At 45.2% G+C, this 22,226-nt stretch overlaps 3 protein-coding genes across 15 annotated transcripts in view; 2 read left to right on the top strand and 1 right to left on the bottom strand.

Annotated features, from left to right (window-relative positions):
* The window catches only part of DNM3 (dynamin 3), a 559,650-nt gene extending 556,542 nt beyond the window's left edge, over positions 1-3,108 (top strand). For all 3 annotated transcript variants that reach the window (XM_045452915.1, XM_045452913.1, XM_045452909.1), the window contains one exon: positions 2,535-3,108. In XM_045452915.1, coding sequence (XP_045308871.1) covers positions 2,535-2,571 — 37 coding nt within the window. In that variant the 3' untranslated portion in view covers positions 2,572-3,108. The remainder of the gene's footprint in view (positions 1-2,534) is intronic.
* Positions 3,109-5,681: 2,573 nt separating this feature from the next.
* Positions 5,682-22,226, top strand: part of CC3H1orf105 (chromosome C3 C1orf105 homolog) — a 55,493-nt gene continuing 38,948 nt past the window's right edge. For 2 of the 8 annotated variants that reach the window (XM_045452927.1, XM_045452926.1), the window contains exons 1-2: positions 5,692-5,792; positions 19,402-19,487. In XM_045452927.1, the coding sequence (XP_045308883.1) occupies positions 5,772-5,792; positions 19,402-19,487 (107 nt within the window). In that variant the 5' untranslated portion in view covers positions 5,692-5,771. Of the gene's footprint in view, positions 5,793-18,477; positions 18,718-19,401; positions 19,488-22,226 lie in introns of those variants that run through there. The other 6 variants (XR_006705908.1, XM_045452925.1, XM_045452920.1 and 3 more) reach the window with 5 other exon arrangements.
* Positions 7,880-18,463, bottom strand: PIGC (phosphatidylinositol glycan anchor biosynthesis class C). Of its 4 annotated transcripts, XR_006705906.1 has the most exons (3): positions 18,318-18,446; positions 16,002-17,144; positions 7,880-7,922 (listed from the first exon to the last, which is right to left on the bottom strand). XR_006705906.1 is itself a non-coding variant. In XM_045452917.1 (2 exons), exon 2 carries the CDS (start codon positions 16,967-16,969, stop codon positions 16,076-16,078), a length of 894 nt encoding a protein of 297 aa, XP_045308873.1. In that variant the 5' UTR covers positions 16,970-17,144; positions 18,318-18,463; the 3' UTR covers positions 15,795-16,075. The 4 variants fall into 4 exon arrangements, 3 of the variants coding, with proteins under 3 accessions (XP_045308873.1, XP_045308874.1, XP_045308875.1); XM_045452917.1 differs by lacking the exon at positions 7,880-7,922 and having other exon boundaries at positions 15,795-17,144; positions 18,318-18,463; XM_045452918.1 differs by lacking the exon at positions 7,880-7,922 and having other exon boundaries at positions 15,795-17,144; positions 18,034-18,361.

Raw genomic sequence — 22,226 nt, 5'->3', positions numbered from 1 at the left:
GAATGGATCCAGGTTGATTTAAAATTAAAGATTAAAGAAAAAGAGGAATGGCTGTCCTTCTTGACTTTCCTGTCTTACTTTCCCAAGGCTTCAGACTCACCCACTGATCTCAGATATGAGGTTTATCTAAATGACAGGCAAAGAAAGCAAGCAGAGAATGTTTGGTGAGATTGTAACAGAAATGAAAAAAGTCGTTAAGACCTTCCCAGGAACCCCGCCAGAGGAATGTCACCCTAGGAAAGGATTGTAGCATTGAGGTAGGTAGATCCAAGAGGATGTGGGTAATTCATCACTCTTATTGATAATTCAGTCTTTCATATATGAATTATGCCCATGTTTCATATATACTTTCCTGCTTCCTTACCCTCCTGTTCCTTCAATTCTTTGAAGTTATTTTTCAGAAAACGTAAAGTATAACCTGAGACTACAATCTCAGGCAGATTTGCTTGTATGGTGACTAGTGGCATGTTGACCTTTAAAATTTGTTAGCTACGCAGTATTTCAGCTCCGTGTTCCAATTCAGTATTCCAACTTCCATGTCAGAAGCAGCAGCAGTATGAGGTACTATGTTTAAAGCTCTTCATATAAAAAGCCCAAATATGTTCAGCACTTGCCTTCAGGCACTTCAGCATTGTGTAAGTAATATAGACAATTCTGGAAAGGTAGTGAAAACCCAAACCACCACGATCCGTGATAGAACTCACTGAGCCACCGCATGGTGTCATCATTGACAGTGCTTTCTTGGCAATGAGAGGGAAGTTGGTCCTGGAAAGTAAAGAGGAAAAGAAAGGAGCTGCCTGAGGGAATAAATGTCACTCTGATGTTGCAAGCCAACATCCTAGCTGTCAGGTGAAATATATTCTAAGACATAGAGTTTCTGATCCTGTTTCTGGATTAGAACACCAAACGAGCTCAAACAGGAAAGTGCTTTGGCATATGTTAACAGAATGGCTCTTGAGCACTATGGACTTGCTGTTCAGGTTAATGGCTCACCTCCCCACCCTGCTGAGGTAATTAAAGTGTTCTAAAGCCCCTTCAGAACTCAAAAATAGTTTCTGTTTGCTGGGCTGGTGATAAATCTCATTGAGCCTGACAGGAATTTAATTACACTTTCTTCATGAAAACACCAGGGATACCCATTACCTGGATCTCTAAAGCTAAAGGCTTGCAGACCCCCCGCAGTTGAAAGGTTACCAAAAACAAGTTCTTCATCATTTAAATGGATGAGAGGCCTCCTTAGCGTAGCCGGCTTAAATTGGACCAAAGAAAAATTGGTCTCAGGCTTCAGGGAAGGTAAGATTTTTTACCACTGCTCAGAAATAGAACAGTTTTGCTCCATTAACATCTGGTAGGAGATGAAAAAGAAGTTTTTGTTTTTGTTTTTGTTTTTTGTAGAATTCATTGCTCCACTCATTGAAGTCTTATGAGAGTAAAAGGGAAGTGTGCGTGTTGTCCGACACCTGGATGAATAGCCAGAGAGAAGTCCCACAGCGGGTAGGGTACGGAGCTCACCTCACAGGTCCATGACTTGCCGGAATGTTGAGTTCATTACCAATTTGGTTAGAAAGAGGAAATTAAAGTACAGATTTCTGCTGGAAACCAGTGGGAAAGTTTCATTTGGCCTGCTGTTTTCCTACTTACAGGGCTGTTCATTGCAAGTAGAGTTTACTTTCTAGCAGCAAATCATCCAGAGAGGCTGATGTCAAAATGAAGCACAACTCTGGATCCTTATTTCACAACCGCAGGCCTGACAAGATGCAAGTCAGGCTAGGGATATGGAGAAAGATCTGGCAAACTCCATCTCATTTACCCTGGACCCAGTTCAGAATAAATCAGAACTTCAGTTGTATACAACTCTGAGATGGAATCCCAGGGTCCCATGGACCAGGCCTAGCCTTGTAATTTCCCTTCGCCTGGAAAGGCTATCACACCAGGATATTCACCGGGAGCAGATTCTTATTTACAAGTTCAACCCCTGACATTTTCTGCATTATGATTACATGGCTCATTTGATCTTGTGACTCCTTCTAATTTCCCTCATCTTAAAAATTTTTTTTTTTTTTTTTTACCTATCGTATTTCTATACCAACTCTGCTCTCCCTATGGAGATTTTATAACATTTACCGAAATCTTTGGAAGGAACCAAATGTCACAAAATCAGGGCTCAGAAACAAAATACTCAAGGTTATAAAGGTATTTTGCTCTGGTACTATTTCCAGTTCTCCTGAATATGATTGCATGGGTTTATCATCCCATGGTACAAAATCATCAGATTTGGGGGTGGGCTCAAATGGTTCATACCTAGCACAATGTCAAGAGCCAGGAAAAGTCCTGGAAACCGCGAACTTTGCCGTGTGGTGTTTTCTCATTTCCCCTGCACGTCTGCATGTTTTTTGTCTGACTTGAATTTGACTTCTGTGGGATAATTTTGCATGCTCTTATTTGGATTTCTTTTTAATTTAAACATTGTTTTCTTCCTCTGCATCTGTTTGTTGTTGTTGTTATTTTGTTTTGTTTTGTTTTGTTTTCACTAGGCGACCCCCTCCTGCCGTTCCAGGACGACCATCCTAACCCCCATGATTCATCTCCTTTTGTTTCCAACAACATATCTATCTGTGGTATTTAAAAGCCTTTCATTTGCACTACATGTCATATGTACATAAAAACTTTTATTTTTGATCCATGTCTATAATAAAAACAAAGTTTATTCTATATAAAAATGAAATGTGTTCTGTTTCATTTTCTAAAGAAGACCCAGATGAAAATAATTTTCAACTAAAACCAGGTAAGGTGAAAATATGTAGTTTGATCTTGTAAGGAACTTAAACTGAAAAATACTTATGTTTAAGTTCTTAAAGCATGGTTATTTAAGATGCTATTTGGTGGAGAATAATTATCTTCAATTGAAATGTCTGTCCAATGAAAGCATGAAAAGATAGACACAAGTATTGGCGAGGATGTGGAGAAGAAGGAACCCTTGTGCACTGTTGGTGGGAATGCAAACTGGTGCAGCCACTGTGGAAAAAGTATGGAGGTTCCTTAAAAGGCTAAACATAGAACTGCCCTATGACCCAGTGATTGCACTACTGAATATCTACCTAAAGAATATGAAAACACTAATTTGAAAAGATATATGCACCCCTGTTTATTGTAGCAGTATTTACAATAGCCAAACTATGGAAGCAGCCCAAGTGTCCGTTAACAGATAAAGAAATACGGTATATACATACATACTATGGAATATTACTCAGCCATAGCAAAGAAGGACATCTTGCCATTTGCGACAACATGGATGGACCTAGAGGGTATGATGCTAAGTGAAATAAGTCAGTCAGAGGAAGACAAATACCATATGATTTCACTCATGTGGAATTTAAGAAACACAACAAATGGACAAAGAAAAAAGACAAACCAAGAAACCAACTCTTAACTCTAAAGAGCAAACTGGTGGTTACCAGAGGGGAGGTGGGCAGGCGGTGGGTGAAATATGGGATGGGGATTGAGGAACGCACTTGTGATGAGCAACCGAGTAAGGTAGAGAATTGTTGAATCACTATATTGTACATCTGAAATTAATACAACACTGTATGCTAACTATACTGTATTTTTTTTAAGTGCGAAAAAATGAAGTAAAACTTCTAGAAATCTAGAAAAGACACAGAAGACATAATTGCAACCTGCCTCCAGGTATCTCATTAATAATTGTTATTCACCAAAACATTTTTTCCTGTTTTTATTATTTTTCTAAACACTCTTTGTAGGAGATAAATTATGTAAGATCATGGAAAATTTTATAGGTCTGAAGCACAAAAACCTCAAACATTCTAGTCAGCAAATTCAGGGAAAAAATATATTCTTCAGAATAAAAGTGCAAGGAAATGTTGCCACCTTGAGAAGAAAGATTTTTTAATGTGTCAGTAAAGTACTGGAAGAATGGAATCTGTATGAGTTTGGAGGAACAGAACTTTTTTTATATATTAATTCTCAAATAGTGATTCCAACACTGAAATTTTAAGCTACGTTAAAAAAAAATTATCCAAATAAAGTGTTTGTTATTAAGGTAATACATCTGCCAAATTTGTGATCTCAGATTTTAAAAAAAGATTTAAGATTTAATTCAGAATTTTCTCTTCGAAGATTTATATGATCTAAATTACAATTTACAACTATCTCCTACTAGGTGAGAACACTTCTGTAGATGTCTCACTTTACCATATTAAGACAGAAAAATGCAGGATAGGAAAGTAAAAAATTGTTCGTCAGGAATGGGGGTTTCCGTGTACTTTGTGTCTGACCTAGGCAGGCCCCAGCGAGGACAGGCAAAGTAGATGTGGACAGGACCCTCCAATTAGAAAATGGAGACCCCTCACTCACAGTGCTCTCCCTCTGGACCGTGAAAATCTTTTATAAGCACGATGCTCTCCACTCGAAAATGCAAAACTAGTTTCTCTGATTAAAATTGCACAAAGCACATTCCATCAATTTTTACTGATACGCCAGGTCCAGTGACTGTGAGTTAGAAGCACTGGCAACTAAGAAACTTCAAAGGCCCCCACGCAGGGAATCAACTGAGGCTCAAGTATTCCTGGGGGTGATTGGGTTGCTGCAGAATGAAGCACAGTGTGCAGCCCTTGGCCTTGCCTCCACTCCAGCCTCCACCTCCAGCCCAGCTATTTGAGTTTTTAAATAATATTGGCCAGCATCCCCATCCCAACAGTGACAATATTCCCTGATTATTTCATATCACCTCAAACAAACAAAAAAGAGGTTGGCAACGGGAAGGTTTTTCACCAATTCATCTTTTTTAGGTTATTTGGTACTTTTCCACTTTGTCCTAAACATGATCTTACTTTTATGTACAGTGTTACACAGTTTAGATGTTTAAAGCTTACGTTGACCTGATGAACAATGAGAAAGGAAAACCCAAATTATAGTATAAAATGATTCCCTAGGAATCTTGCACAGTCTCAACAAAAGTGCAGTCCCTTCCTCACATTGAATAGGCAAGAAAAAAGGGGGTGAGTGGAGGGTAGGGCTGGGGGCAGAAGCAGCCTGCAGTAACATTAAACCGTGGTAAGGTTTGTTCATATTTATTTACTATCCTTAGTGTGTCTGTGTTTCATGATGTACCCTTCCCCAACTCTCCCTGCCCCCACCGCCACCCTCAATATTTGATAGGGTTTAAAAAGTACTGCGTTCTTCAGAGTTGAACATAACTCGGGATCATCATGAGAAAACGTTTTACCTTTTACAAACATACCATCTCTTAAATGTTCTCATCCCAATATTTATGTGTCAAACATTCCTTGGATTCATAATAGTGTCCTATTAAGTGGTCTGGGAGCACCCAGTGAAGTAACAGGATAAAAGCAGCTTACAAAATAGCAGTAAGCTATTACTGCATGGTGCTATGACAGGAGAAAATGTGAGTCATTTTCCCAGGGAGAACTGTTACTGACTTCAGTGCTGAAGAAGCCACTTAGGTTCTAGAACCAAAATTATCCAGTGCATGCTAACATTCCAGAACATGGTGACTCTGACCTCTGACAAAGAAAGGAACAACAGAACTCATTTCGGCCAATCAGAAACCAAAGTTTTCATTTCTAAGTGTTGGCTGAGGAGAGGCCAGTGGAATTGAAACTGAAGTAGTCCGTGCCCTTTGCCTTGGCTTCTGACAGAAAGGCTTTAGAATCAGAAGGCAGCACCCTTACTGGAAGCAGTGAGGGAGGTCCCCCCAGTCTCCAGCTAGAAGAATCCAGGACATCTGAGAGATGGAGAAAAGAGAACTAAAGGTAGGAAAAAATAAAACTTCCAATCCTTCTCTTGGGGAGTTTCACTGGTGAATAAATGCAGACCACATATACACGGAGGGGTATTTCACCAAATGGCCTTGACACTAGAAGCCAAAAGGAGATGAAATAACGTCTACTCTTCCTTTACAGACATGGATACTTTCGGTGGGCTTGGAGCAGGATACATTTTGATCCTCTTTTAACGCAGAGTTTGAAAATTGTTGTAACATCTGTTTCATAACTCGGCATGAAGTAGGATTAAAAAAAAATAAAACCCTCAACTGATACTGGGGTCTCTCATCCAGCTCCATGAGATTCTGAAGTAAACCTTTACAACTGAGAGTCCGTTTTAAAAACATGAACCTCACCCACCGGAAGATAAAGATTGCTGAAAAAAGAAAAAAAAATAATAACTTCTGTATCCCTTTATAATACTACAGCGTCTCAATCTGCATAAATCAAATGGAGCTGGTGACACTTCACTACCAGATGCCCCCGTTTACAGGACATGTTAGCCAGCATACTAGACCCACAGTTTTGGTTTATTATACTATAAGATACTATTGAAGCGGATTAGATGGCTGGCTGTGGGATGAGCCGAGACTAATCTGCTACTCCTGTACTGTTTCTAATCAAATCGAATTTCACAGTACTTTATACCAGATCCCAATTTCTAGCCCCAGTCTACATCGTCAGCGAACCTCAGGAACAAGAGCCCTGGGCAGGCAGGGAGGAAACAAAGCCTTAGCAAACTCCCCGGGGCGTCAATGAGACTTAAGGATCCTCAAGACTGTAATGGGGAAGTCACTGATGTGGGTTTTCTCTCTCAAAACAGCTGCTAACAAAGTATATTTTTGAAGCTTCATATGACACTTGAAAAACCAGGCGTTCTGGCTCTTCGGGTCTGTATCTTCTCCCAGCTCCTATCTCTGCTGTGGGTGCGTTTCAGAAGGCATCCGAGAGCAAGTCAGAGCCAAGGAGACAGCTCCTTCTGCCTGCCGCCTTTTTCTCTTTTAAAGACAAAAATACTCTCAGCTTGCATACACAAAAGCCGCCTGGGGCCTGAAGATCTGTTTATTTTGCAATTTACAAAGAGTGGGAGGCCCACAGTGTTCTCACTGAGCAGAGTCCAAATGTTACTTGGGCTCCGCACAAGGCCACAGGGCCGGCCTGGAGTGGGGACCGGGGAGCCCGCAGAGCTTGGGAAAGCAGAGGCAGCCACCGAGCCAGCTTTTTACGGGGACCCGAGGGACCACAGTTTCCGTCGACCTCGGCATTGGCAAAATCAATCCGTTCCATTGTCCCGGCAACATATGGTCAAGGGATTGTAGAGCGAGTCTGTGTAGGGCACAGGACCTCAGGCTGATCCTGGGTGTCATTTGAACCCAGGTGCCAATTGGTGCCACATGGTGGCAGGAAAAACCACTTGCCCGTGTGAGCCCCTTCCCCAGGCACTTTTGCCCCTGTGTCACCTGATGGGAGTGAGGGGCACCACGGTGGTCCCAGGCCCCTGGTGCTGAGCAGATGCTGGGCATTTGGGAAACAGATGCTTCCTGACTACCTCATCTCCGGGGGATCCCTCGTCAATCACAGTGATGTATCTGGGAAGGAAATGGTATTTTGGTTTGGTTGGTGATTGCTGTGGTCTCCCAAGGTAAACAAACCACCATTAATCACACCTGTGAGCTGGCAAAGACAAAAACACCAGCCAGAAGCGTGAGCCTGGTGGAAGCTAGCTGCTCCTACAGGTGTTCAGTGGTTTCTGCTCCGCCTCTGCCCCGCTGCTCAGCTGTCCAGAGCCCTCCCCATGGTCACAGCAGGGTGCTGCCTCAGGCCCGACTGTCCACAGGACCTTGATCAAACTCTGGCTCTTATCTACGCTCTGCTCACTTTACCCAAAATCAAGCTTTCTTTTTTTTTTCTTTTTTTTAACGTTTTATTTATTTTTGAGACAGGGAGAGACAGAGCACGAACAGGGGAGGGTCAGAGAGAGGGAGACACAGAATCTGAAACAGGCTCCAGGCTCTGAGCTGTCAGCACAGAGCCCGACGCGGGGCTCGAACTCACGGACCGCGAGATCGTGAGGAGCCGAAGTCGGCCGCTTAACCGACTGAGCCACCCAGGCGCCCCAAAATCAAACTTTCTAGAACACTACAAATGGCACCGCCCCACCGTCAGAAGTTGACCCAGTTCTCAGGAGGTTCGTGTCATTACCCCCAAAAGGCTCTTGCTAAAATGTGCCATTACCTGGACAATTTGCACATTAATTCCATTAGCAAGCAATACTAACGTGTTCACGATGACATGAGGAAGCCTGTGCACTAAGACCACACCCCCTTCAAGGTAAACAGGAGCCCCCACCCCCAACACATGCATTCTCCGCACCATCTGTCTTGAACCCACGAGGACACTCATTATGGGTCCTTTACCCAGCCTACCTCAGTCTTCCAAGACGGCCAGGTCACCCCCCCTCCCCAGCACTCTCCACACAGTTCCGTACACACCCATCCTGTGCTGCCCTCCCGCCCTCCTCAACCTTGGAAACCCTTACACCGTGCCCTCTGTAATCTGCTTGCCACGGTCAGCAAAATCCCCTGTATCTTCAACCTGTTGTGTGGATGTGCCTTCCATCTTCTTGCTCTAACACAACCAGAATCTCTTCTCAGGGCCCCCCTGCAGCCCTCTCGTCTCCCACAGCCCCTCACACTGCTGAACCTGAGTGGGGTAGGCACTCCTGTTGTCCACTTTTTCTTTCACCATCTTCCTCCCTCCTCCCTAAAACCCTTAGCTTTGAACCTCATGGCATCAGACTATCGCACATACTACCCTTCACTGTTCCTCTGACCCACCAGCCCCTAGTTTGCTTTCCCTGATTCCCTGACGATTTTAACTCCTGTTGCCCTGCCACTGTCTCCAGTACTCTTCCTGTCTTCATTCTTGGGGATTTCACATGTGTGTAAATTATCCTTGCAACATCCCACCCCATCCATCCCGCCTTTTCTCTTGGTCTTAATTTCTCCATTGATATTGTCCTTCACTCTACCTCAGCTACTCACTCCCAAAGTTAAAACCTTGTCTTTATTCTCTGATCTTCACTTCCTATCCTTCTAGCTGCTTGAACCTCCAATTCATCGACCTTCCCCGTCCCTCCTCTCCCTGTCCTTCGTCCCTGTTAAGGTTCACTCTCCTTCTTACCCAACTAAAATGCCACGGTCAATTGTTATAATCATGCTCATGCACATATACTTTTCTCCCTTGTCCTTCTCTCAATTTGATAAAACCACCACCCCAGAGACATTCAACTCTCCATCCACTCTGGTTTGCACATGGTCTGGAAAACACACACAACACCCTAATTGGTTTCACTGTAAAGTCATGATCTCCATGCTCAAGTGAGCCTTTAATCCTGCTGAGCAATGACACTAGCCATCCCTAGTTCATTCACTGCCCCGAAGTACTAAACTATTTCCTACCTTCTCTCTCCTCACTCCCCCATCATTTCGTCCCTCGTTCTCACTCTCAGCTGATTCTGTCTCCTACTTCTTAGGAAAATTGAAGCACTCAGAAAAGAACTTCTGGAAATCCCCATCACCTCCTCTACCCACTTAGCAGCCACCCTTCCACCAGCGTCTGTATCTTATGTACTCTGCGGCCTACCTGTTACCATAGTAACTATCTTGTCCTCTGTCTGAAGCCAGCCCCCCAACTGGTGCACTAGACCCCTTCTCCTCTCAAATGCTCACTCCTAATCCTACCTTTCCCACATCAACTACTACTTCCTGTTGTTTCACTTCCATCAGCATACAAACATGGTATTTCCCCCATCTTAGGAAACAAAGTTTCTTATCCTCACCTCTTGCTTTCAATTTCTGTCTGGTTTCCTGGCTCCCCTTTGAAGCAAAACTTCCAGAAAGTTGCCTATACTTGCCTCTGCAACTCCCCTTCTCCTTTCTCACTTAACCCCACCCGAAATAGGTTCTTATGCCCCCCCACTCCACCAAAAACTGTTCAAGGATACCAATGGCTGCTTCCTCGCTGAATCCAACTGTAAATTCTCAGCCCTTATCTTACTTGATTTACCAGATTTTCTTTCTTTTTTTATTTATTTTGAGAGAAAGAACACAAGAGGAAGAGGAGCTGAGAGAGAGGGAAAGAGAGAACCCACAAATGCAAATGCAGGGTTTAATCTCACGAACTGTGGTATCGTGACCTGAGTTGAAATCAAGAGTCAGACGCTTAACCAACTGAAGCACCCAGGCTCCCCTGATTTACCAGATTTTCATCTGATCACAGTTGACCACCTACCCCCCACCCCGAGTCCTCTGCACTTGGTTCCCAGAACTCCCAACTCTTGATTTTCCTCCTGCCTCAATGGCTGTGCCTTCCAAATCTTTTTGCTTCTTCTTCTCTCCAACCTTTTAATTTGGAGTTCTCCGTCCTCTTGGTTTATATCAACTTCTTGGATGATCTCATCCAGTCTCATACCATTTAAATACCAGTAATTACCAAATTTACATTCCCATCCCATACATTGCTCCTAAAATCCTAACTCCCCTCTCTGACCCCCTGCTCAACATTTCAGCCCGGATATCCACAAAGCATTTCATATCCTATATGCCTCAAACTGATTTTCTTCCCCCAAATCTCCACCTATATCCCCTTTGCACCCAACTAAATTGATGGCATCTCTATCTTTCAATTTGCTCAGGCCAAAACCCTGAAGAGTCATTTGTGTTTCTTCTCTTGTTTTCATATCCCACGTCTGGTATGTCAAGAAGCCCTTGACTAAACTTTCAAATTATATCCAGAATGTGACTATTTTCCACCACTTCTGCTATCACTCTGTTCTGAACACCATCATTCCCTGCTTGGATTATCACAAGAGCTTCTGAATGCTTTTTTTTTTTTTCTTTTTTTTTCTGAATGCTTTTTTCTGCTCTGGTCTTGCCCCACAGCAACTACAATGAGCCTTTCAAAGGGTATGTCAAATCATTCCCCTCTTTTTCTCCAAGCCCCTCTAATGGCTCCCATCTCAGAGTAAAAGCCAGAGTCCTTCTAATAGCCTGTAATGTCACACATGATCCAGCTCCCACATGACCTCTTTGGCCTCATCTTCTGTTCTCCTTGGTCACTTCAGCCACTTCTTGTGACACCCCAAACATGCCAGGCAGTTTGGGGTCTTCTGCTTGGACTTTTACAGCAGCTCTTGCCTCTGCCTAGAATGGTTTCCCCCTGGGAAATCTGGATTATTCATTTACCTCCTTCAAGTCTTTGGTCAAATGCTCCTTTTTCCATGAGACCTACCCTGACCTCCTTATTTAATATCATTGCTACTTTTTTTCTTTTTTCCCATAGCGTTTACTTCCACTTATGTTGTCTGTCTCCTCCTGCTAGAAGATAAGCTCTACTAGGTCAAAGAACTTTGTCCACTTTGTTCATAGACATATTTCAAATATATGGAACACTATGTCCTATAGTTAGTGCTCAATGAATATTTGCTGAATGAATAAATTCCTGAGGCCAAACATCATAAAATGTGAATGGTAGAGACTAGAGATCAGCCTGGGTGGACAATAAATATTTTGCTAGATGTTGGGGGTAGGAATAAGGGATAAAAGAGATAATGAGGGATATGAGAAAGCATTAAAAGCAACTGCTTACCAGTTAGCCTTTGGCCCTGGATCCAGTTCGGCTGTCAGAAAAGCAAACCATCAGCCCAAACTGGCAATACAGCATGAGGCAAGTTCCTGACCCACTATGAGTCTCAGTCACCTCAACTGTAAAATGAAAATAATACCTGAATTACAGGATTGTTATAAGAAGTAAATAAGATAGTGTATATAAAGTGCCTAACACAGTGCCTGGTACACACTGGGTGCTTGAAAATGTAGCAATTATAATTTATCAAATCCCAATGTGCTATTTGTATCCTGAATTTATGGGGACTTCAAATGGTGTGGTTATTTCTCAAACCACAACTCATCAAGAATTCCAAGACTTTGTTGAATTTCATCGCAAAAAGGAGTATCGATAACTTCCACAGGACGGCACTGTGTTCCAGCCCTGTTTCCCTGCGTTCGATGGGTTTGAAATATTGTAAAATTGTGTGACTGATGCCCTCTGCTGGCTTTTGTTTTTCTTGACCTTGGGCCTTTGGCTTAGATGATGTTTAATGGCTCCATGCTTCCTTGAAAATGCTCAGCATGGATTCTTATATCCGCAATTTAAGCCAGCTGCCCAAAGCCTCACTCAAAAGTTTATAATACCGACACAGCATGCAGGCATCCCACTGACACCAATCTGGCCACCACACAGAACCAATGTGCTGCTGTCCTCAGATCCCTGCACAGCCTTCTAGCTGCCTGCCAATCACCCAGAAGCCACATCAGGCCACAAAACAAAGCACACCTGCTGCTCTACAGCGCTACCTCTCCCTGATCCCTTCCATTCCCAACTACAATCCCTGGCACCATTTTGGAAGGACAGGCAAAGCTGCCTCCCCATTCCTCCTTCTTTGCCCTCACTTACCACCACCACCCACCGTCCAGCATATCTACTGAAAGGAAGATTGATGGGAAGCAGAGCCGGGAGGAAGGGGTGCAGGGTGAGGAGGGCTGACAGTTTCCTACACAAACGAGATTTTGTTTGGGATTTTAATTCCAATGCTACTGTAATACCTTTTCCTTCCATTTCCCCCTTCCCTTCCCACACACACATCATAGTATTCTCTAAAAGTCTAAATCATTAACATTCTGTTTGCACACTTTCAGTGTTGTTTAAATTTCAGAGACTGACCGCATCACGTTACTTAAGTGATGAGTAACTTTCCCAACAACTGTCACACAGGTCATACCAATCATTATCTAGGCCTGCCTCCCTATGCCGCCAGCAGTAACCCAAAGCAGCGTGCCATAAGTAAGCCTCATCATCCCGCAGTGAGCTCTTAGTACCACTTAAGAGCTTGGAGTTTCTTAACATTTTCTTACAAAATATTTATGGCTTTTTTATTTGCATTTTACCCCAAAACTTTTTGGAATCCATTTACATTCTTGGTCTGTGAAACTTCTTGGAGTTACTGCAGAAAGTGTATAAAATTGTATTTTCATTTGTCTTAAACTTGCCTTGCTCAAATTTCAAAGGGTGTCTTTTGTAACTCATGACTTGGTAAACAAATCAAGATTCACTTCGACCCTTTATAGTTTTATAGGTGATGATGTTGTATCTCTGTTGAGCCTTCCTTCCGGGCTGTGGTGTTCTATTCTCTAATCTGTTTTCATAGGGCCAGTCTTTCCCTTTGGTTCCTTACCATTTTGATTTTTTAATTATCTTTCTGTGATCCATTTCTAATTCCACTATATTCCTGGTTATGAGGCAACCAATTCTGTACAAAGAATTCCAAGTGCAAAAGCACTAGATTCTGTTTAGATCTCAATACCCTTCCAGATTACGCCCGGAATTTAGAACCAACGTCCTCCAGATACTACAATTAGAACACTTAGCCTGAGTGTACCATCTCAGGCACCTCAAACTTTATGTGTCCCATTCTTATTTTCTTATCTACTTCACCTCCAAACCTGTTCTCACTTCTTTTCATGGTACACAAATCCACTCAAGGCAGAAGCCGGTCATCCTCCAGTCCCTTCCATTTCCCAACATGAGTCTACCAAGTTCTCTGACAGCCTCTCTAATCAGGCCTCTCATCTCCACACCCATCGGCCTCACACCCTTAGTCCAGACGTTCACTCTTCACTATTGCCACAGAGCTCCCCAGGCTCAGCCCGAAAACTGGTGCCAGAATTGTATTTATACATATACATATATATGCACATACATAGAGAGATATACACACTCATGAAAGTGTGTGTGGTGGAAATCTTGTCTCCCTTTTCAAAACCTCAATTTACATTGACACTGACTGCAGGATACGAGAATTCAAAGTACTCAGCACTCTCAGACCCCATACCCTCTCCCTGTAGCCCATGTATCCTGTGCTTCTGTCCACTGCCAGGATAAATCAGGTTCCCGTGCACTTCGAACATACTGTTCACTCTGGCTGGAATATCCTTCCCACCATCTTTCCACCTGAATTGAGTTGGCATCCCCACTCTACATCATCCAACCCTCAACTCTCTGTTCCCCTCCCATTTCCACAACCACCAAACCAAATACGGTCAGGTCTTGGGGGGCTCCAAATACTATACACAGTGTGACAGAGAAGAGCTGAAAAATGACAGCACGGCACATTAATTCGTCCCACTGAAACTGTTTTTGAAAGTGGCTCAAATTTGGGGAACTTTCTGCTCATTGACACAGATGTGGCTGCTTACGTGAGTTCCCTAAAGCTGATAATCACATACCTATTCAAATAGGGCAAATGTATTAAAACATAAAAAAAAAAAAAAAAAAGCACAATCATATACAATTCTTTACTACCTCCAACCACTGTTGCTCTGTTCCTGATGTGAACTACACAGTAACTATGAGCCAGTTCTGCCCACTCACGAGGGGTGAAATGGCCACACCCAATGCAGGATCGATGCTTTCAGCTCCACAAGTCAGTTTCCAAGATCCTTCTCTCCCCTCTGGCCAGTGTCCTTGGGACTAAGAAAGCAATCTAACTGGCCCTAAGGAAAACTACCCATTCTAATGAAACACTATTCTCATCAGTCCAAAGAGCTGAAGACACTAGTTCACAGTCCTGTTCGAGACATTTTTTGAGAAATCTATGTTCAGAGAAATACAAGCATTACTTAGTTTCTGACTTGAAAATAATTTCTAGTGAGAAGGGACGGTGCAGGGACTTGCCCCAAATGAGTTATGTCATGAGTTACCAGATATTCTGGGAGGCACCCGATGCATCTTATGCTTCATCTCTGTCCCTCTTCAAGTTGTCCTAGAGATCAACCTGATACAGCAGTAACGGCGAACATTACCGTTCCTCTGCTACGCGCCCAGAGTTCCTCAAAGCACTCATACATCTCATCTAATTATCACAATTCTAGAGGTAAATACTTCCATTCCCACTTTACAGATGAAAAAACTGAAACACAGAGCAGTTGCATAACCCAAGATCCAAGCATTTGCTCCCTCCTTAGATAAACTGGATTGCTCCCAATGACCTGTGGTTAAAGCCCAAATTCCTGAATATTCACACCCCTACTTGTTACTCAAACCTTCCTTTCCAACTTTCCCTCAAACCCCCAGAACCCTGATCTCCCATGAAACACCTTCCCACTTTTGTGCTTGTCCTAAAAAACAGACGTGGCCCAAAGGCAGCCACATGTTGCATGCAAGTGTGGCTTTTGTCCAGATTTAAATTTGGCAGAATTTTCAAGTCAGATTTCACATTAAAAATCACAATTACAGCTACTGAGACTTCATTTAGAATCATTAGATGTCATCAGAAATCTGAAGCTCTGCAGCCAGGCCTACGCTCTGATTAGAAACACTCAGCTGGAGCAGAGTAATGATCGCCCTCCCTGGCCGGGGCCAAGCTCCATCCAGTTTTCAGCTGCCATTAGCCACACAAAGTATGACTCGTGTGACTTGTATGCCTTGCTCATATTACTGACCTGATTCCTAAAGGCCTTTGCCACCTTGCCCTAAAACCACCTTTTACTTACTTAAATCTCACCTAACCACCAAGACCAAGCTCAAACGCCATCTCCTCTAATAAATATTTCCTAGTTTCTCCAATTCAATTTGGCCTCCAGCCTCTGAATTCCCTCAGCATTCTGATTATGTATTGCGACACATCACATCCGGGTCCCAGGCAGTTAGTGTGCACGTGCCTCACTAAGAACTACGTAGAAACTCTGAGGTAAGGTTAAATGACCAATTCTGTGATCTTAGGTGACAAAATGTCACAGCATCTAGGATTCTAGGATTTGAGATCCAGATAACCAAAGGAGAGAAGTGACTTGAACACACACACATACTTTCATTCTCTTCATGCCCCTTCTGTCAGCCTTCTGCTTACAGAAAAATCATGGGACAACTTAATGGATGTGTTGTTATTTTTTTAATAGAAACCACATCACTTCCTTTGTTACAGCAATAATGAGGCAGTAATTCGAGGGTCCCAGAAAGCTTTTTCATCCACAAAGTAACAGAAAGAAAAACACCTTCATCACTCACGCCCTTGGTTAGCTTTTTCTTTTGATCTCTGTTCCCCCACCCACAATAGTATGTTGCTTCCAGAATGGGATTCTGCCTTCAAATCTTGTATGAGCCAGGAGATTAGTCTATCAGCTTCCCTTAAGAACCGAATGGAAGTCCCTAACTCAGCTGAGAAACCTGGACAAGTCTTCTTTGATTTCAGCCTCATCCCAAGGCCCATGAATGTTTTCTTTAAAAAGCTGCAGGCGAATGAGGTAGAAAGGGCAGAGACAAGAGATGGAAAACAGCAGAAGGGCAAAGAGGATGGCTCCCACAGCACTAATGGACAGCAGGCCTCCCAAGGCTGAAAATGCAAAAAGCAGCGTGACACCCACGTAGCTACGGGGAGTACATGCCTTCAGTTTCTTCTGCAACATGGGCCACAGGGCAAAAATCTGGATGGCAAAAGTCACCATGATGAAGGCATGCAGGGAACGGGGCAGGCGCGAGGCAAGGCAGACAGAAGCAAAGATGGCCATGTTCAAGGACAGCGTGCTGGATACAATGGCAGCATTGGCGCCATAGTCAAAGAAAATGAGGTGGCCCAAAAGCATGAAGACTGACATGGCATAGATGGTGTCAGTGCTGACAGACTCCGTCAGGGTCTTCAGCACTGGGGAAAAACCGTAGGTGAAAGTAATGAAAACCAGGGCGCTCTTCAAGTCAGCCCACCGGGTCCGCCCACTCTTCTTCCGTCCTTCACCTCCGTCAATGAGATCGAACAAAACATAGCCAATCAGTGAAGAGGCCAGGCCGGTCCCAAAGAGCCACTGGGGGGCCAGAAGGCCCTCATCCATATACCACCAGATGACCACAAACACACAGACGCTGCACAGCTGCTGTATCACCACGCTCGACTCGAACACCACGGCCCAGTACTGGTACTTCCGGGCGTGGATGTTTTTCCGGAGCTCTTCCAGGAAACGCCGGTCCACGTAGTTATCGGGAAACGGCTGTCGCTCGTACAGGACCTTCTGCCACTTGGCCTCCTCAGTGTCAGCTACAGGCTGGGTCCCCATTATCCTCTCCCTCAAACTCAGGCCAGCTCAGTCTCCCTCGCAGAAGTCCACGTGGTTCTCGTTCCTTATAAAGTTCCGAAATAAGACCTCTCTGGAAATCCCATGCCGGGTGGTGGCTGACACTGCACAGACCTGCCTCACTTTCAAAGGCGGCAACCCAGGCTAGGCCAAGTTCCTGGAAAAAGACACACCATGAACCTCGGAAAGCTGTGAACCGTCCGGGAAGAACAGAGTTAAAGTCAAAGCAACCCAGTTTATTAGAAGTCTGAGCAACATGTGTGCGGTGGCCATTTTATAACCGTGGACATTCAACCTCTGTTTCAGATTTTAAGTTATAATCCCACGGATGATAACAGACATCTGGTAGCTAGTACGTACTGAGTGCCTACTCCGCGCCAAGTGCCTCTGGAGCTTCTTTCATTTAATCCCCGCATGCTTTCAAGTTAGCATTAGCTCCACTTTAGTTAGTAAACAAGAAAAAACCCGAGATTCGAAGTGCTTAAAGTAACTTTAGCCCAAGTTAACAGTGATGAACACTGGAGCCAGATTCAAACCAATGTCTGACCCCAAAGCCTGGGCCTCACATCACGTCTCCCTCTAAACCAGTTAGCTCAGGGGTTCACATATCCCCGAGGCTTCACCCAAAGCCCTCCCTGTCGCTGTATGCTCAAATTTCTAGGGATAGGATCCAGAGCTTTTATTTACGGAGTTCTCAAAGGCATGTGTAGGGAAGGAGGGAGGGAGGGAGGGAGGGAGGGAGGAAGGAAGTAAAGAAGGAAGGAAGAAAAAAAAAAGAAAAGAAAAGAAAGAAGGTACCAGTCTAACGACAACTGCACAAAACAAAACGGTATGGGCTCCAAGGTTCATTCAACCAAAACCAAGGACTCAAAGATTCTTAATCCATTAACTGAGCGTAACATCCTTTAAAAAGTTATCACTCCACTTATAACGGAAAAACTCTTGGGAAGTTCGAAGACAGCGACCCCTTTTTCACAATGAAAACTTAAGAGTCAGAAACACCAGGGTCATGCTGCAAGTCTGCGAAGAAAATTCTTATTGCCGACCTTATTATCTTCCATAGAGCCCGCGCTAGGTTTTGCTTCACAAGCGAGACACCCTGGGAGCCCCCTCAACTGCAGCAAGGACCCCGGCCCTAGGAGCTCACGGCTTCGCCCCGGCTGGAGGATCCGCGGCGCCGGAAAGGGCAACGCCCCTCCGTGGGGCCGGGGGTCGGGCAGGTGTCCCCGGGGGCGCCCCACTCCCCCTCCGGGGCCTCCCGCGCCCGCCGCCGGTGAGGATGGCGGAGGAGAAAGAGGCCCGCAAACACTGACTCCCGCTCGAAACCCACCTGCCCGCACCTCCTAGGACTGCGCGGCCCGGAAGGGCGGCCGCCCGCCTCCTTCCCCATCCGGGGCGCCGGCGCTCGCGACGGCGGCCGAGCGCTTCCGGGTCCGCCACAGCCTCCGCGGCAAGAGCGCCCTTCCCCGGCTAGAGAGACTGCGAGGTCGCTGCTGCCCCCTCCTGGCTGCTCAGAGGACCTCCCGGCTCCCCTCTGAGGACGCACCGCTCAGAGTCCAGGAAAAAGCCAGTCCCCAACAGAAAGACAGGATTTGGCGTCCGAACAACGCCAGGGGTAGAGGCTGGACTGGTAACGAGAGATTATAAAGCCTACTTTTACTGAGCTCCGGTTACTAAGGCCCTCAACTAGGGACTTCCCATGCATCCGTGAATTCATTGGACACATACAGGTACTGTATTAGGTGCTCCTGATACAACAGTGAATGAAGACGACAAAAATCCCTGCTCTCCTGGAGCTTTGTGTCTTGTGCATTGACCTGTAAAGTGATGATAGATCTCCTCACAGAGGACAAAATTGAGGCTCAGAGAGGTTGTGATGCGTCCAAAGCCACACAGCTGAAAAATGAGTTCGTCAAGATTAACATCCAGTTGTCTGTAGCTTCCAAGTGTGGTTCTCTCCTCTTTGCTGCCTAGAAGGAATTGGGGTGGAGGACACTGTGGCTGAAAACAGCCGGAGACTGAACGGGAGGTTGCTGAGATTCAGCTGACTTCGTAGAACTCTCAGAGGATGCATAAACAGATGGAAGTAATAAAGCAGCAAAGGGATAGAGATAGTAGAATACAAGATATAGGGGGCACCAAAGTCAAAAAACGCGAATCCACTTACTAGCTGTGTGACTTGGCAAATCATAATGCCTGAGCTCTGATTTTCTTCGTCTGTAAAGTGGAGATAACACTATTTACTCTTGGAGACTTTACGGGAGACTCAAAAGACTCAAATATAAATCATAAAAAATGTTTTGGAAAGTGCTGGCATTTGTAGAGCTGCCATTAGCCGACTTTGGTCCTGGTTTTGATGGCAATGCTCAAACGCAATAAATTCTGCAAACCGATCTCTTTCCATTTCCCTCCAGGTTTCTGTGCCAAAATTTGACAAGATCCCTTGGCTTAGTGAGGCCAGCCGCAGCAACAAGCCACTGGTGCTCAGCCTTCCCAAAAGGTAACAGCCCAGCCCCTGAGGGCAAAGGTTTCAACAAAGTCCTCACGGAAGGTGATTGCTGGGGCAGTTCTCAGAGGGGCAAATCTGGTCGGTTGAGAAACCCAAGATGAGAGCTCTAAAACCAGAAATGGACTGGGTTTCTCAGACAAAAGTGGGCACTGAGGATAGTCTTGGCAGGGGGACGAGCTCTTAATTAACCTCCCTCTCTGCAACCATCACGCAGCAATACGGAAGAATTTTGCCCGTGGATAGCGTTCTCCACACACTTCCCTCCCCCTTGGCATCTTACTTTTTCTCCTCAGCTTTCGTTTGGAATTTTCTAATTTTAACCACCAAAAGTCTAGAACCATAAATTCCTGTCTTTGTAGAGTAGCAGCTGCCTGTGTAGAACTTTGAGACACTCTCCAATCTCACCAAGCCTGACACGTCCCAACAAACTGCTATGGAACATGTTTCTCTTTTTCGAAATAGGAGGTGCCTGTGTGTTAGCAGCATCTCAGTGCTGACACGCGGAATGAGTGGGCTTCCTCACTCCTCCTGCATTTTTGGTCCCTGGGTGTGGTGATATACCCAGCTCTGGGGAGGGGAAGGGGGAGTGTGAGGTAATGTGGGGCTGAATAGTGAACGGGAGCAATCAGAGGGAGAGTAAGGAGAGAGCAGGTCAGGAGGCAACTTCGAAAGCACTTCGTAGGTGAAGAGGGCCGGCACTCTGGCACGTGCGACAGTTGGCTAGGAAGGTTGGAGTCTCGAAAGGAGTTTTTCCTCCTGTTGGTAAGGGTCACATACTTTCCAGCCCAGAGATAAGCGACCGCCATGAGGGACATTCTCCCCACATCCCCTGTTCAATAACATGTACCTTTGCTTTATCTGCTGCCCTTTTTCAAAGCCACACTCTCCGCAAAGAGACAGATGTGTGTGTTTTCAGAGCACCTATGAAGTGCTTGTTCCGATCTGCTATTTTTACTTTGTATCTAAACTCTAGCTCGTGTCTTGCTCATGTGAAATGGCCCGTGTTTGACATCTGATTAGGGTAGCAGTCCACCATTTCCATCCCACCCTCCTCCTTGTTCTCATTAGACCTGCCCCTGCAGCCAGAGGTAAAGCCTTCCTGGTGGGGCTCTGTCACCCCAGCTGTCTTAGTCCCTGACTATACAGTTTGGGGTACCTACAGGGGTAGGGGACAGGAAGGGGGCTTGAAAAAGGCAGACCCAGAATACAGCTGTGTACCCCCAGGGCCTGTTCCCTTTCACAGCCGGGTCCTGGAGTGTCAGAAGGGCCAGACTATTGGCAGCCAGCTGGGAAGGGAAAGGTCAGTTTTCCCTCTGGCCAGCTAACCTCAAGCTAGTCACAGGGAAAAATGACCTAAGCGGTCAGCGAAGCTTTACTCATTTCTAAACTGGGAGTATTTGGGCAGCAATCTCAGCCCTTTGGAAGAGAAATGATGCTTCCCCACCTCCAAAGACGCTGACTGGACAACAGCGGTGTGGTGCCCTGAGCCTTCAGGAAGACAACAGGAATACAAAGTCTTTGAAAGGATGGTCGGTTTGAGTAGCACCAAACAATTCTTCAAGATCAGCAACTCTTTCTCTGGCTAGAGCCCTGGGTTCCAAGCTGTTTATTTCCAGCAAAACCCTCTTCTAAGATCTCGGTAAGAAAGTTACACATGTGCTTTAAGTATTAACCTACTTTGGGACAAGCAGTTCTAACATGGAACAGCCTAAAAAAGAGGCAGAAACAGCTAGCAAAATGTACTCCGCGCACCCCCATCCGCAAACTCCTGAAACGCACCTGCAGGGCTGCAGAGGGTGAGGCCCGGCTCCCCGCACCAGTGCCTGACCTGAAGCCAAACTCATAGTCAGTCTCGAGAGCCCTCAGGTCACACTGAGGCCCTACTTCTTTGAGATTGAGTGCTAAAGCAGTTCTAAGGTGTCTCTTGGTCAGCATTTGCGTGTCAAGCTCAAGCCCGGCTGTTCACAAATCAAACAAAAGGCAGCAAAGGAGCTGGGTCAGACCCACCTCCCCTGCTCTCCCAGGGCCCAGGGTGAGGAGAAATGAAACCATAAATGCCTCGGGGACCCCAAACTCCTTTCACCTGCCTGTGTTATAAATGAACAATGAACAATGAAGTCTTTCCTCATTAGAGAGGAGAGGTGTTCCTGGCATTCCGAGTTTCCATTTCTGGAATGCCAGAGGCATGCACAGCGCTGCATACACAGGCAGTTTATGATGTGCAGGCCCCCTGCTGGCCTTGGCCTCTTACACTGTAATAAAATGAACCACAACAGCCGCGAGGCAGGTCACACCTGTGAAGAGAACAGATACTATCCCTGCGGCTTCACGGCTTCACCCCCTGAATAGAAAGAAAGAATGTTCCAGAGCAGTTGGAGGAAGAATATGTTCCACGGGAAGAAATGAGTGGATTCAGCATCCAGGGACACAGACTCCAAGGAAGCAGTCCAGGCATGAAAAAACCCTGCACTTAACTTCTCATGAATAACTTCTCCATAGGTCTTTTCAAGAAGGAGATCTGGGGGCATTTCACCCATTACACATCTGCTTTGCTGAACAATTTTTTAAAGCATTTCATTTCATTTCATAGAGAGAGCAAGTGTGAGTGGGGGAAAGGGGTAGAGGGAGAGAGAAAGAGAAAATCTTAAGCAGTCTTCATGCCCAGAGCAGAGCTGATGCAGGGCAGGATCCCAGAACCCATGACCTGAGCCTAAATCAACAATTGGACAC

Source organism: Leopardus geoffroyi, chromosome C3 (genome assembly GCF_018350155.1).
Source record: "Leopardus geoffroyi isolate Oge1 chromosome C3, O.geoffroyi_Oge1_pat1.0, whole genome shotgun sequence".
NCBI lineage: Eukaryota > Metazoa > Chordata > Mammalia > Carnivora > Felidae > Leopardus > Leopardus geoffroyi.
This window is presented reverse-complemented; position numbering and strand designations above follow the sequence as displayed.